A 17,320-nucleotide genomic window follows, 5' to 3' on the forward strand; every position below is an offset into this window, starting at 1 on the left:
TATGGAGCCAAATCTAGAGAGCCACTTAACCTAAACATACAATAATTTCCATTTTTACTCTTTTAACTCCAACTGTCACAAGAGAGCGTGGCTTATACCACCGGCAGAAATCTCTCTAAGGGATCTGCTACATTACTAAACAATAATTCCTGCTTTGTTTCTTGTTTTCTCCATTACCTTCATTTCTTCATAATTTTCCATTGATTCACTGTGGCTTGTCATCTATCTCAGATGGGGAAAATAGTGAAAGCAATCACCTAATTCTATTTCATATTTTTACATTTAAGTTGCTAGATTTGTCTTACTTAGTAATCTCATATTTACATAGTTGATAGATGTGGTATTTACGGATTGTGAATAAATGGATTAGGGAATAAACATTTTTGTGATTGGCGATTGCACAGGATTGTGCAAGAAAAGCTTTTAAATTAACCTTTATAGAGGATTTTTTATTAATGAAGAAAATGACTATAATTGTTATGATAGTTCTAATTAACAAAAAAAGATTAGAAGGGTAAAAACTGTATCGGCCAGCAATGGTGCAGAGACATGACATGGATGTGCTGCAAGTGTTTCAAGTGGTTGGGTTGTGTTCCTCAAAACCTTTCACACCACTAAATAAATTGTCAAAAGTATAAATGTACACTTTATCGAACTGGGTTCATCTAGTGCCTTACCTTAGTATTTATACAAAATAATACTAAACACTAATCACTTATCTGTGTATTTTTTAAATATAATATTTATTATTCAAACACTGATATGAAACCACATTTAATGAACAAAAAAGTGAATATTACACTTGAATGGTTTCTCACCAGTGTGGATGCGTTCATGAGTAACCAAGTTAACAACCTGTGTATAAGTTTTAGGGCACATCTTACAAGAATAGACGCTTTTTCGGGTAGGTTTCTGTATCGTCTTGTTAATCTCTGTTGGAATATTTTGTTGAGAATAACTTTCGGAATGTATATGTGGCAGGATATTTTGAGAATATTTCATCTGGAGACTTTTTGCATTCATTGTTAGCGCTCACAGGGCGGGACTGGCCCGCCGATGCGTTTTTCCGCCATGCCCTCGCAGGTCAGGGCCAACCCGCCTACTGCGTAGTTGCCGCTTATCGCGTTATAGACTGAATATTTCATCACAAACCAAATAGAAATCGATCTGGACATATACTTCGATACATGATACAATAAAATAATCGGCTTGGAGATAACTAGTTGCTTCCAAATACATGAAAAAACATTACTTTCAGATCAATTTAGTTTATTACTGCTATCATCATGTGGATTGTAGTCTGAAACAGACTGGTTGTGTTTACTTCATTCAACAATTCTGTAACTGTGATGCATTTTCATTGTTTCTTTGCAAACTGAGAATCCTTCCTTTCATTTAGGTGATATACTATTGTGTAAGTGATTGCTTATACCACCGAATGGGATATTTTTGATCGGCATGAAATAGATGAAGTCTTAGATTTTTATGGTGTTGAAGATGAATTTTTATTTGATGATGAAAACCTAACTGATGATGAAAATGATACTACTGATCCTCAGAACATAAATTTAATTTAGATGGTGACTTGAAATCGACTAGTTCTAATAGGCCTATGACTACAAGAGTTGTAGTTGTTTTTAGACTTTGGATATTTATTTGAAATTATTTATTGTATGTTTTTGGTTATACAAGACTTAAATGGTATTTATATGCATCCATACGATAAATATATGTGGTATCCTGAAAAAAACATGTAAGAAACATACATTTCCTGCAATTTCTAAACTAAAAAGAATTTTAAAATTTAAAAAATTTATTTTTGACTCTCAAAAATGTTATAAATGTATCTAAAATACTCAGATCAAGGTTTTTATATAAGTTACTAAATAACTTTTAAGAGTGAAACTGTCAAACCCCTATAAGAGGACAAAATATATAAAAAAAGATAACCTAAAATACCAAATCACTCCAAAACCCATAATCGATTAGACTATCAGTTCTTGTAAAAGTAATTCGAGGGCTAAGGGTTACATCTCAAAAACAAACTGCCCTATAGACTAGATTTCATGCATCAGGAAGAAGCTTCATTTCTATATGAGGAACAATGAGTTCTATTTTGGTGCATGCCACTCAATGGGATTTGGATAAGCATTAGCGAATATTTTTAAATTGGTCTCATGGACAACTATGATATGGCAACAAGAAAATATCGAAATGAATAACAAGATATTTTTAGAATATTTCATCTGCAGACTTGAAATTTTGCATTAAACTTAATTTTTACATAGACAAGAATGTGTTGTATGCCGATGCGAGTCCAACCATGGATTTGGTTAAACGTCGTTGAAGTAGTATCACTCAATAGACAGACATAATTTCTCTTTTGTTAACCTGAGGATGTAAAACTTGCTTTGCCACATAATTATCTGTCAATAATAAAATGAACTTTAGCCTTGAAATTTTGTATTAAACCTCAGTGAAGCCTCTTGCACAACATGAATGACAATTTTAATTCCAAAACCACATTATTTACAAAAACAGTAAATGCATTTTGAAACCATATAACACACATTTTTTGTAAATGAAACAATTATGGTAAAACTTAATACACTATACAAGTGTATATAAAATGTAAGTAATTAATAGTAAGAGCAACTAAAAGAGTAAGACAAGGAATCTCCACTACTTACATTGGCGGAAGCAGAATTGTTCTCATCTGCTGAGTAGTAGACAGCTCTGCGAGTGCCAGGAGTTCCGAGGCCACTCAGACCATCTGAAACATTACATTATTTTACAAATCAATGGTTCCAACTGTACATGTATTAAAAACAAGATAATATAAGGAAATGTATCCATGCAATATGTTTGTACAAAGAGGCAGCCCTTCTGTCATATATATTTATTCTATAATTATTTTTTTAAATCAAAGTAAAAGATACATGATAAATAGTAAATTTCTCTTGATGAAAAATAAAATAAATCATTTTATAAAACTTGTAATGTTTTCTATAAATTTAAAAATTAACACAAGTTTATATTTTTAGGCATGAAATTTAACAAGCAAAAACACCTTTTATTTTATTATTTGCAATGTGTTGATTACTCCCTCTTAAAAATGCCACTTAATGCTCTGCCATATCACAACTAGGCATCATTGTTAAACGTAATGAATAATGTAGATAAAAACAGAAACCATTGTGTAAGGGTGAATGTGCACTAGAGCGATCATGCTGATGGTCAGCTGAAGGATGTAATAGTATAACTTAATACTAGGCAACGATCATCCAAATAAATGCCACTAAAATGGCATGCAGTTAGATTATTGTTTATACATTTTTAGGTCACAAATCCAACAGAATTGACTTTTGTATATTTAATTTATTCTATTCAAGTTTTTGAATGATTTAAGTGTGCTATCACACCAATATGATGGCCATATGGTCATCACATCTCTGGCCAGCCGAAGCAGTCACAGCTGCTGATGTGTTATTGTCCTACATCATACATGTAGATATCTAATCACAGCAAAAGAATGCAATGGAAAAATAAAAAAATAAAGGGCACAGACCGATCACAGCTTTTTTAAATTCTGTAATAGTGAAAATAAATAAATGTTTATATAAACAATTAATAACACAAACAACGTATAATAACTTGAATATCATGAACATAATATTAAGCGCATGTATTACTTTGTAAACATACAGATTTGAAAAGTGTATATTTGTACATGGACAAAGATTCACAGTTATTTGAGTTATCGGCTACACAGTACTCGTTCAAGGAAAAGTAGTAGGTTGAGTGCAAGGAAAACAACAGTTTTGTTGTACTCTTTACATAAAAACTGATAATCTTTTATAGTAAACAGGTTTTTTTATTTCCTATTTTGTATGTTCCTTCCCCACATTCAATGTGCTTTGTTTCACTGTTCAGAATCAATAATAGGATAATCATACTAAAAGAAAGTCTCAACAACTATCTTAAAAAACTAGGAGTTGGTCTTATGATATGTAGACATTTTATAAATACTTTCAATACCATTTGGGAAGATTACAAAGGAACCAGATTTTGTGTGTGCTGATTTGTGACCACAAATTGGCATTTAAATATAATTTTAAAATTTATATGGGACAAAAAATGCTAACTAATTCTAACAAATAATTCATCAAATGTTCATGGCTTGACATATAAAGTGTTATGAAATAAATATAAACATTTTTAACTGACAGTGAACTACTGTGTAGTGAGATTGTACAAACATATTTACCCTGCCTGGTGCGTACATCTTCAAGACTTGTATCTGAGTCAGTGCCTCCTCTTCTTGTTGCATCTTCATGCCATGATCTACGGCTCTGTTTGAATAATTAAATTTTATTCCCTTAAAATGGTCTAATGAAATTAAAACTACTTAAAACCTTTCTGATCGAGTAAAGGTGCTCTTCTTAACCTAACAAAACTCTTACATTAAAACCTGGTTTTTGCACTCTTCAATTTTACTTTAATATTAATTAAGGTTCTAAATGATTAAAGATTAAAGTATTCAAAACAAGAAAGATTCTTCTTCTCTAGTATTTTTCTCTAATAATGTACAGCTTTGTTGGTGTTAAACTATCAAATCTGGGCTTTTACAGATCTGGAATGTATGGAATATATAAAACAAAAACATGTAGAGAAAGATATGGGTGGGATAAGGGAGAGAAAACTTGCTGGCTTTAATGTGGTTTGCTAAGAGATAATATTAGCCCTATCTTTCAACCTATTCCTTGAATTCAAAATGTTAGGATTATTTATTAACAACAAAAAACTCCTAAACATTTCTATACTGGTCTCACATTAATTTCTATTTGTTATGAGATTTGTCTTTGTAAAAAAATAACATACCTAATTACAAACCAAAAGTTAAAATATAAATTAAAAGTACATATAATTCAATAAGGACAAAAAGAAATATACATTACCTTACTAATAAAATCTGAGCCAGCCTTCCGCATTCTTCTCACTAAGCTGGCCCCAATACTTTTTCTAAGCACAAATTAAACATTTTTAGAAATTTCACAAATAGACTAAGAAATTGAATACATAAACATTTAAAGTACGACATCCCTACAATGTTAACAAGTAATATTTATTGTTAATATGCATCTAGCCTTTAAAACAAACATTTTTGAGCTGTTCATAAACTATGCTCATTGAGTGGAGGGATGGTGTGGGGTAGATGTGGGGTATATCATGGAACAAAGCAGAACTAGAAAATGATTAGCTAAAGCCAATTTATCAAGAATCCCTTTATTAAGGGAAGAAACCACAAGATTGCTATAGGGTGAACATAGAATTGGCAAGAGATTAATAAATGATGTCACAATGTATCTGGCAACAAATAATAGTAGCACAATCATTAAAAAGCAAAAGCAAAATACTATGTTTTATATTGAGACTGTCATCTATTTATTAACAAGAAAAATACTACAATGTAGGCAAGGCTATATTTTAAACTTCTAATGTGAAACCAGATATTGAGTTATGTTAACCCTCTCCAACTGTATTGGTGATTTGGGAGAATCACAAGCTATTTATTACACCTCATAACAGACCTAAACTAAACAATGAATAGGCAATAATTATTCACAACTCTTGGCATATTTCAACTCAGCTAAAAATAAAAGTGAGCATAAGAATTTTACAAATCACAAGTTGGCTTGTCTTGAACTAAAAATAGAGAGATGCATACAGTTTTCTTAAACATACACTTTAGTTTCTCACAGTTGTACTCACTTTTTTGTTGGACAACTATCTAGTCGCCTGTAGTGTTCCATTATTTTCTCTTCTAATTTCTCTTTCTGTCTACACAAGTTGTTGAGTTTGTCCCTAAACATAAATACATTTATGGTATTAATATGTCATATTAATCCTTTCTAACATACTTCCTGATAATTCCAGGCTGCATATTTTTTACATCATTGTACCTTTCTGATCTCTGGAATATTTCTCCAAGATTTTAGTGTATACTGAAATTATTGAAATCTGCATGTAGAGATAGTATTTTTTATTAATAAGCATTAGTTTTATTATTTCTAATTTTGAAGGGATTCTTCCATAGTTGAAATGAGAACTAATCACTTATGTAAGTGGGCTAAGAATATATTAGCCACATTAAGGGGGTGCTCCATCCAGCAAAGATTTAATTGTCGACTGACTCTCTCCATAGGTGCTGTTGGAACTACGTACAAGAGACGAAAGCTCAAGACAGTATATTGTATTTTTAGAACAGGATACGGAAGGGCTCCTCGGTAGTTTTGCACCTGTCAAAGTCCCGTTGTCCCAAATGTGACGAGGCAATATCAACAAACACCCTCGGTCGGGTCTGGCCAGGCTTGAGAATGGAATCCGGCTTCCTTGTTGAGAAGGCATTGATTCAGTAAAACGAGATTTTGTAAAACACGATGTAATTTCTTTCAAATATAGTTTGTAACAATAGTTTAAATGTATCTCTTTAAACACTTTATAAAGTATTGTTTCTTAGCAAATAAAGCTTTTAGGAAGAAAATATATATTTAACTTCATAAAATAATATTTTATTGAGAGTGTATTTTAAGCATCTTAATTTTAATGTATAATACTTGCCACCTCAATACAATTACACTATTTTCTAACGGTTTTCAGAGTTCTGCAATTAAATACAAACAATAAAATAACTGAAGAAAAATTACAAAATATTTAACTATAAATTTGCATTTGCATTTGCAATAAAACATAGAAGAAAGTATGTGTTTAATAATAGCATAATATACAACTATAAATATACTGTATATTAATGAAAAATAATAATTATAATTTACTTTGATTCAAATTCAAAATTTCTTTATTCAGACATGTAACAGATTACAAGAATAGCGTCACAATAAATCTCAATATAAATTTATCATTTATATATTAAAACATAAAAATCAGTTTGACACTCACTGAAAAAGTAAGATTTGGCTATGTAGCCTTCTACAGAGTAAGTTAAAGCATTTTTACATCAAGGCAGTTATTACTTAAGGTAATTATTAGGTAATTTAAGGGGATTTTATACATTTCTAAACATACCCAACAATACTTAAAAGTTATTTACATATTGAAACAAAAAAAGTCTTCAAAAGAATACAAGGATAACGTTAATAAATAATCTTTAAGTAGTATTTTGAATTTTTCATAATTTTGCTCATTTTGAATATTGAGAGGAAGGTTAAACAAAAATTTTGTGCCGATGAAACTAGTTTTCTTTTCATAAAACTTCAGCCTATGTTGTTCCACATATCTGCTACGTCTTAAATTGTAATCATGATGATTTAAAATATTAATTGGGTTGTTGTATTTTTTTACGTATAAAACAGTTTCATAAATGTATAGATCATATACAGTCAAAATTCGAAGTTGAGAAAAGTATGGTTTCACTGTATCTCTTTGTTTTAGGTTAAAAATTATTCTTAAAGCTTTTTTTTGTTGTAATAAGATTCTGTCCAGATTTCTTTTAGTTGTGGCTCCGTATATGCCTATATTGTAAGACATATGGGAATTTACCATAGCAAAGTAGATGGCTTTCAATGTCTCAATGCTACACACCCTTCACATTTGGCGTAAAGTAAATAGACCGGAGGACATTTTTTTTACCACATAATCAACATGTTTCTCCCAATCTAAATTCCGATCTAATATTATTCCAAAAAAACTTTGTATTGTCTACTTGATTCAATTTTGACTTTTCTAAATATATGTTAGGCTCAAATTGTAATCTTGATTGTTTGGTACTGAACGATAGAAAATTTGATTTATTTGGGTTTAGCAAGAGATTTTTGGAACTCAGGAAATCTTTAACAGTTAGAAGGTTTAAAAAAGATAAAAGCTCAATGTCTTCCTCTTTATTACCTGAAACCGTAATACTTGCATCGTCAGCATAAAGGCATATTGAGCCTCCACCTGAAACCGTCCCAGGGAGCCCCTTTAAATAACAGAGAAATAAAAGAGGGCCCAGGATAGAACCTTGAGGAACGTCACGTTTTACTATTTTAAATTTTGAAAAATAGGTTCTAATGTAATTATATTGACTTCCAACATAGTTTAAAATGTGTTGAATTTGAGTACACTGCTGTCTATTCTTCAAATATGACCTAAACCAATTGTATTCCTTGCCTTTTATATTCAAATCACTAAGGACATTAAGCAACCCATCATGTGACACACTGTTATTTATAATATCCACAAGTTGTATATGATATAATAAAATGAAAAACAACCAACAAAACAGTTACCTATATGGTAAGATAAATAAAAATAACATTATTAATAAAATATACAATTCATTACAAATATCAACTAGCGGACACTATTATATTTATTTAATATAAAACAACATGAACAAGCAGAATAACATTAGCAATATTTAAGTATAATCTAATTTTAAATTCCTACTATTTACAAAATTATATAAAATAAATATAAGATGGAACTACAAAGAAACAAAACAGTTACTCTTATGCCATTGCTGACCCTGAAAAGATTGCTGCAGTGAAGATTGAGACTTCAGGACAGTTATCCCGGGAAAACCAAAATTATTCAATGATGAATAACATTATCAACATTCAACATAATGTTATCTTAAGCACCCTTTTAATAACAACTCTAAAGCAGAAGACTAAATGTTTTACGTTATGATATCCTAAACCTTAAATTATTTGGTTGTATACTATACATGTATATAAATCATGAAAACAGTCGCATAAAATATTTTATTTATATTGTGCATGTTGGGCCGTATTGCATTAAACATTTAGATTTACCTGTTGAGGTTTAATAGTTTGAACAGATTCTCTTATTGGCTCTTCGTTCTTCTAATCACTCATTATTAGCTCTTCTGCATCACTGTGGCTCGATCCAATGCCTTTAATTCATTTTCATTTTTTTGTAGTTTTCAAATAAATTCTTTAGCCTTTATCGTGTACACTCCATGATCAATATCCGGCTTTTGAGCATGTGGCCCGTAATCCAACTTGTCATTTGATGACGTGGGCGCAGATAGCTGCAGTGATCTTTGTACTTTTTGTTGTTTGGCCTGTCTGTTACAATCACGTTCAGCTTTCCTTTTCACAGACGACTTGTATTTTTTTGCATACATACCAGGACTTGGGCTCATCATGACTTTATGGAGTTTGTAGATTGGAGTACCAGTGTTGTGGCTAAATACAGCTGCGGCACATCTTATTTTGTATGCATTCTTTTGAATAAGATTTGTTCTTTTCCCACCAGCAAACATAGCGACACACAAATTATAGTGTTCTACCATATTGCTGTCGATGTCTTCAATGAGATGGTGAGCGTACATGATTTATTGTCATGCAAGTTGCTTCAACTTCCCCACGGCCCATGCGAAGGCGCTTAAATAGATTTTAGTGTCAAATGTTTTGAAATACTTTCAAAAAAATTGTCCGAAGAAAATATGTTGTTTTGGGTAAAAACCTAATGAAAACAACTTTAACCATTAGAAATATCATTACTTCAAGAAACATACCATGTAAAATAGAACACAAAACTAGTCGAAAACTGAAATACGATGGGTTTGGTGTTGGTTGTATTTGGAACAAAATGCATTCTTTTTTCGCTGTAATACACCTCCAACACATGGTGCACCTCCGAATATAGGAGTAGCCACCGCATTCAATGTGACAGTGATTTTAAACCTACAGTTTATAGGAATTTATTATAAAAACAAATTCCACAGACAAACCCAAGTTAAAAGAGAATTCTGTGAAGGAATATGGATGTTAAAGTAATGGATATTTAGATGATTCAAACTCTATTAATCCAATAAATTTTCATACAGAATATACTTCAAAAAGAACATGTACATTACACAACACCTATGGGTTCAAACTACATACAAATGTCATTGTTATACAGTTACATCTTAAGAGACACTGATTGAGTTGACAAATACAACCTGATACCAACCTAAACAGTTTCTCTTCTGTATGGTAATGTTCCTTGTCCTCGAGTGAGTGGGTTAGTAATTCATGATACTGGTTGAACAGCAGGCTGACATGCTCCATCAACGAGCGACGATCCTCCTCCAGTCCCATTTTCACTTGGTTCAGCAGCTACACAATACTGCATTTTGTAAATAAAATCTTTACAATACATTCAAGATAGTTGGAAGGTCTTTATGACTATTCACAAAATCTGTACAGTTTTAATAATTTTCTAAAGAGAATAAATTGATAGTTCTTAATACTGCAATTTTACTATGGATTTCATAAATTTCTCTTAAAAATTTACTGACATTCAAGTTTAGATCATTGTAGATTTTTTACACAGCATGTGCATTTTTACATATCGGTTACATTGCGTTTTCCATGCCCGAGTACAATGCCCCTGCTATTACTAAAACAATCTGAACTAAATGTTGAAATTACAAAAGAAAAGTACGAGAGCAATGAATTAATTAAGACAAAATAATTGTGTTCAAGAACTGTTAAAAGAACTATAAACATAATAACTGGATACGATTTTTAAATAAATGAATCAGTTAAATTTGTAGTGAAGTAAAATAAGCTCAAAGTAGTTTGATTACTGGACTTATCCATACTAACTTAAGTCCATGTTAGCTATTTTTTGTGATACATAACTGTATAGAGACGGTAAGATGGGTGCAAACATTATCTATATACAAAACTGGCAAGACATTGTTGCCAGAAAACACAAACAACGTCACAGACAAAATACTGTCACAGAACTTTTCAGGCAAATGTAGTGCTGCACCGCTTTCACTTTGTTTCCATCTTTAATCACTAATATACACTATAATTATTTCTTTTCATGTTTAAAATAACATTTTGCTATAGTAACTCCTCTATTTATTTCTATTCATAAGAAAGTTTGTTTTATTTATTTAAATTTTTGGAAGCATTATTGGCTACTAGACCTACTGTTTAAATGAGTGTCAACACAAAGTAAATATACTACTTATTATTCTTTTTAATTAAATGTCTTGACTGCCATACCTATATTGTATCACTTCCATAATCTGTTTGGTTGAGTAGTAAAGTGATTGACTAGAGCCTCTAATAGTTTACCATTGAACTACAACTGTATATTAGTTCCAATTGATTCCTACTGTACTCTAGTGGATGTGTTGACTTTTAAAAAACTAAAATATTGGTTTAATTTAAACAGAACATTACCATTCATTGTGTGTTTTGCAAGTTGTTATCATGCGTGAGTTTTGTTTTTCATTTTGATTAGTGGTTCTGTCAGTATGATAGGAACTAGTTGAAATAAAGTAGGGAATAATTTTTTAGCTTAGTACTGAATCACATTTCTAAGGACAATAACAAGTGGGATGCAGTTCTAATTAGTAAATTTAGAAAATAAAGCAGCAATAAATATTCTTTATTACAAAAATCTAGTTGTTATACAGTGAATAGGATGTATATGTATACAGGGTGTCCAAAAAGTCCCGGGTCGGTTAAATATTTTTCAAAATATTTTAAATAGAGCTACAAAACCTTACAGAAAGTTACTGGACATAAAAATCTATTTTATCACATATTCAGTGATCCGCTACTTCCTCAGGGGGGCGGCCCGCTAGGAGTCAGAAGAAAATCTTAAATGTAAGCATAGGTTGATATGCATATCAAATTAAAGGTCTATATTAGTAGAGTACAGAGCCACAAACCTGACCTCAAACGGATAACCGAGTCAAAAATGGCAGCCGTTCAAAGATGGCAAGAGTTTGGGTCCAAAAAGTCCCGGGTCGGTTGAATATTTTTCAAAATATTTAAAATAGAGCTACAAAACCTTACACAAAGTTACTGGACATAAAAATCTACTTTATCACATATTCAGTCATCCGCTACTTCCTCAGGGGGGCGGCCCGCTAGGAGTCAGAAGAAAATCTTAAATGTAAGCATAGGTTGATATGCATGTCAAATTAAAGGTCTATATTAGTAGAGTACAGAGCCACAAACCCGACCTCAAACGGATGACCGAGTCAAAAATGACAGCCGTTCAAAGATGGCTAGAGTTTGCAACTTAGGTTAATGTAACAAAATACACTGATGAGATTTTTGACTTTAACTTTCCTAACATTAAAAAATGGACATGAGGTGTTTCTTGAGGTGTTTGAGGGTCATTTGAATAACTCATTAAATTGTAAACAGTTTTGGGTTAGTAAAGTTAAAATCAAAAAGCTCAGTGTATTTTGTTACATTAACCTAAGTTGCAAACTCTTAGCCATCTTTGAATAGCTGTCATTTTTGACTCGGTTGTCCGTTTGAGGTCGGGTTTGCGGCTCTGTACTCTACTAATATAGACCTTTAATTTGATATGCATATCAACCTATGCTTACATTTAAGATTTTTTTCCGACTCCTAGCGGGCCGCCCCCCTGAGGAAGTAGCGGATGACTGAATATGTGATAAAATAGATTTTTATGTCCAGTAACTTTGTGTAAGGTTTTGTAGCTCTATTTTAAATATTTTGAAAAATATTCAACCGACCCGGGACTTTTTGGACCCAAACTCTTGCCATCTTTGAACGGCTGCCATTTTTGACTCGGTTATCCGTTTGAGGTCGGGTTTGTGGCTCTGTACTCTACTAATATAGACCTTTAATTTGATATGCATATCAACCTATGCTTACATTTAAGATTTTCTTCTGACTCCTAGCGGGCCGCCCCCCTGAGGAAGTAGCGGATGACTGAATATGTGATAAAATAGATTTTTATGTCCAGTAACTTTGTGTAAGGTTTTGTAGCTCTATTTTAAATATTTTGAAAAATATTCAACCGACCCGGGACTTTTTGGACCCAAACTCTTGCCATCTTTGAACGGCTGCCATTTTTGACTCGGTTATCCGTTTGAGGTCGGGTTTGTGGCTCTGTACTCTACTAATATAGACCTTTAATTTGATATGCATATCAACCTATGCTTACATTTAAGATTTTCTTCTGACTCCTAGCGGGCCGCCCCCCTGAGGAAGTAGCGGATCACTGAATATGTGATAAAATAGATTTTTATGTCCAGTAACTTTGTGAAAGGTTTTGTAGCTCTATTTTAAATATTTTGAAAAATATTCAACCGACCCGGGACTTTTTGGACACTGTATATATATAGTGTGTAGGAAAATTTGATTTCACCGTTAGAGTACACTTCAAAATTACTCCAAAAAGAGGGAGCAAGAAAATATTATTTATTATATGAATCAATCTCTCTTACATCAATCACCCCTCCCCCCTTTCAACCCACCCACTCTAATATCACATCATTTACCTATAATCCAACAATGCTGATTTTTTCTAAACAAATTTTAACATTTACTTTTTATCCATAGCATTGTGTCCAACTAATGAATTTGATGCTATGCGTAAACTAATAATTGTTGTCTTTGCACAAACTAAAGTTTTAGTCTTTATGCAGCATCATTTTTGTTTCAAATGTTACAACAATTATGAATCAATAAATATATAACTATTTGTTCCCTGCCGTATTAAAAACAATACGTTTTATCAAACAAATCATATTTACCAAACTCTCAGGACAAAAACAAATAAAACGCAACCTAAGAAGATGTCAACACAACGTGAAGGATGTTTACAGGATTACCTCACACTGGCTGGACAGTTTGGACAGCTGCACTTCCAGAGTTGTGATTCTATCTGTGCGAGCGGCCAACTCTCCTTGGAGCTCAGTCACTGTCAACCGCAGCCTGCACGCCTCTCCTCGTACATTCTTATACTCCTCCTGCAGCCCGCGGTACTCGCTCTTCACCTTCTCACTTGCAGTAAACAGGTTACGGAAATCATCCTACAATTACAGATTTTATTTTAAGTTGTACATATTTAAAATTGGAATTTCTTATCAAGAATCTTATAAAGATCTTATTTCAATAGTTTGAGAGGCAAAATATTCAATTTATAAGAGGACAATTAATATTTTAATAGTTGTTAGAGGAATTTCTCCAAAGAATGAAATGTCAGCCACATAGAATTTTGATAGCTCCTTCTGAAATAGGAGGACAGAAAAGAATAAAAAATACAAATGTCATATCTTTTTTCAGAATACATAATTAAAATATATAGCTTCACAAAAATTAAAAACAACTATCAAACAAAGAAATAATAGTTACACAAGGTTATATCAGCATTAGCCAATGGGATAACAAGATTGAAAGTTCTTATTTTATTTTATTGACTGACGCTTATATGACTATTATTTAAAACTTAAAAGTCTCAATTTCTTCTGATGTGTTAAATAATTAAACTGTGAATTTTAATGAATATACAACTAGTTATATACATTAATTCCATTACTATAAATTAACAAACTTGTGATTTCTACATTTAAATATGTTGCAGCATTTATTGAAAAATGTGAAATTAATGGTTGGAGAGGCAAAAGAAGAGTTTCGTGTTGTTAACCTATTGCCATCTTTCTATGCATCTATTTTATGTACATATTATCCTTTAATTCAGATTATAAAATAAATAGTAGTAATAATTTCATTTCTCACATCATTACTTAAAGTCAGTTAATGTGATCAAAGCTAAGAATAAACAACATCAGTGGCAAGTGTTTTTATTACTAAAAGCAGATAACATATTTCTAACCTTCAGTTTGGAATGTTCAGCTCGCAGATTACCGAGAGAACGGCTTTCCTCTCTAAATGTATCTCTCTCTCCTCGCAGAGACTCAATGGTGGTGGTGAGGATGTCATAGTTTTCCTTGAGCTGACGCTGATCTGCACGCAGGTCCCGATAACTTATCTTCAGGGCCTCTCTCTCCTTCACCAGGCTGTCATACTCACTTGTCAGCTGTTCATGAAGCTTTTGTAGAGTCAGCTGGTCCACCAACATCTGCTGATGTTCATTTTGCAGGTCTGCATGGTTCTTCAAAACCTTTAACCAATTCATATTTATAGCCCTTCCAAATTTCTTAACTTTTACACATTTAAAGGCAATTCCATATAAATTGAAATCATTTTCTAAAAAAATGAATTTCTTCGCTTAAAGGGGTTGTTCAGAAAGTAACTCATGTCTGTTATGGTTATTAAAGGAATCACTTCCTCCGAAGCCTTAACCTTCTTTTTGCACGAGGGCTTTATGCCTTGTATCCCTTCAGAATGACATTAGGAAACCTTCCTTGAACAATTAGAGGTCCCCATACAGCCCTAAAGGCAGTTATAGTCATTGGAGGAAATCCTCCTCTCTACACTGTTATTCTGTCTCAGTGTTGCCCTGGAAGTTCTTGTTTTGCGAGATGAGCAACACTGAGAACCTTCACTTTATCAAATATTTTTAATTAGCTTAGAGTTCAGAGATATTCTTTTAGCGTTTTTCTTTTCCCTTTCTCCTGAAAAGTATTCTTTGAAATTAAAACTTTGCATACCGAATGGCAATCTAAATGCGGTTATCTAATATTGTGAGTTGTTCCACACTTTATTACTGTAAGCAGTGGAACATGTTACAGTAATATTTGTGTAAACATTACACTTTCAATATTACAAAAATTCAATTTTTCTGTGATTTAATGTATTACTTTTACTGCTGCAAACTCACATTAACAAAAAATAGACAAAATCTTAATGCCTTTTTACGCAATAACGCAGAACAAGGAGAATTATAGTTCAGTAAAGAGTATACATATGCCAGGTAGGCTATCTATTTTCGGATACTACACTAAAAATTTTAATTCTAATGTTTAGTACAGTAGTTTTTGTTGAAATTTCACTTGATTTACTGCCCCACCAAAAACTAATCACTATCAAACTGGATGAATTGATGGTTGTAGGCTATCAAGTGTATTACTAAATTAAAATTTTGTTTGTATAATTTTAATGGGTGGTTTTAACAAGTTTTAAAACTCAAACTACTTAAAAATCTTAATTTATAAACTAATCAAAATTAGTTTTGCATTTTACTACACATGTTCATATTATAGTGGTATGGGTACAGCTAGTTCTGTTTGCAAAAAGCATACACCAAGTAATTATTTGGAAATAATCATTTATCAAGTAAGGAAATTACAAAACTATGACATGTTATAGACAATAATAAGAAATTAACTGTACCTCTTCTTTTTCAGCCACCAGCTGCGAGTTGGCGAGTTGCAAGGCTGTCAGCTGAGAGGTGAAGGAGGAGATTTGGGACTGTAGTGTAGCCACATCTACCTCCAGTCGAGCGTTGTGAGCTGCTAACTCATTAGCTGTCTCCTCGTCTTGTGAAAGCCGCTCCTTCACCAGCCGCATCACCTCTGGGCTTGACAATATCCTGGCAAACCATGACAACTTAATAATCGGGACTCAAAATACTTTCAAAAATTAATTTAATTGATTTTATTTTTAAATGGCCTTACTTTTATAGAATTTATTCTTGTAAAAAATCCAAATAAAGAGACAGTCAAAATCAAATTTTTTACACTGCTAAACATACTACTCTATTCATGAAAAGTTTTAAACAATGATGTTTGAATGTAGTTACTTGTAGTTAGATAAATAGGATATAAATAATATACTAAACAATTTGAATTTCGTACTGCTCACTAAGCTACCAGGTATATATTTGATATTCTGAAATATATACTGTAGATTAGATTAAATTTCAATCTATGACTATGCTCCAGTTTGCTGATACTTTATTTACAAAATATTCCAAATTTATGTACAAATAAATAAGCTACAAGAAACACAAGTAAGCTGAAGGCTGGCAGCTGAACCACCTGATATTCTGAAGTAAATAACCTTGTTACAATAATTTCAGCAGTATTACAAGAGCAATGATTCCTGTTTGTCCTTAGTTAACAGATGAAGAAAGGTAAGATTAAAAAAAATTCAATATACACAGACTTTTTGAAGCTGTTCAGTGCCAGATAATTTATTAGAATGCTGGTCAATAATGCCAAGGGTATTTTTACAGGTATCGTCCTAAAGTGCCATGTCATTTTAGCAATTTGCATACAGTTATTATAAAATGTCATAACTTTGTTATTTATTGGCTATTTTATGTTTGTTTATACAAAAAAGTGTTAACACTAAATATACTCAAAAACTTCTTATACTACAAGAAAAATAAAAGATAAAAACAATAAAATTTTACCTTGGCATTTCTTTTTTTAATTTTCAGGTTTGGCATTCAAATAAATAACCAAAAGAATTTTCAAACTCAATAAAGTCAAGCACACTAAAAGAACACTTTATTTTAAACATATCCACTAATTTTTATCAAATTATTACCCAAAATAAAAATATTATGGCATTTTTTTAACGGCACTAACTTTTTTATGAGGAACTAAGAT

At 31.9% G+C, this 17,320-nt stretch overlaps 1 protein-coding gene across 3 annotated transcripts in view; it reads right to left on the reverse strand.

The window, feature by feature from the left end:
* Nucleotides 1–17,320, reverse strand: part of LOC124359887 (protein Daple-like) — a 63,719-nt gene that overhangs the window by 12,641 nt on the left and 33,758 nt on the right. For 2 of the 3 annotated variants that reach the window (XM_046813002.1, XM_046813003.1), the window contains exons 16-23: nucleotides 16,098–16,296; nucleotides 14,638–14,925; nucleotides 13,634–13,834; nucleotides 9,985–10,130; nucleotides 5,773–5,865; nucleotides 4,959–5,022; nucleotides 4,268–4,352; nucleotides 2,691–2,773 (exon numbers count right to left, since the gene is read on the reverse strand). In XM_046813002.1, coding sequence (XP_046668958.1) covers nucleotides 2,691–2,773; nucleotides 4,268–4,352; nucleotides 4,959–5,022; nucleotides 5,773–5,865; nucleotides 9,985–10,130; nucleotides 13,634–13,834; nucleotides 14,638–14,925; nucleotides 16,098–16,296 — 1,159 coding nt within the window. Of the gene's footprint in view, nucleotides 1–2,690; nucleotides 2,774–4,267; nucleotides 4,353–4,958; nucleotides 5,023–5,493; nucleotides 5,496–5,772; nucleotides 5,866–9,984; nucleotides 10,131–13,633; nucleotides 13,835–14,637; nucleotides 14,926–16,097; nucleotides 16,297–17,320 lie in introns of those variants that run through there. The other variant, XR_006922194.1, reaches the window with a different exon arrangement.

This window comes from Homalodisca vitripennis, chromosome 4 (assembly GCF_021130785.1).
Source record: "Homalodisca vitripennis isolate AUS2020 chromosome 4, UT_GWSS_2.1, whole genome shotgun sequence".
NCBI lineage: Eukaryota > Metazoa > Arthropoda > Insecta > Hemiptera > Cicadellidae > Homalodisca > Homalodisca vitripennis.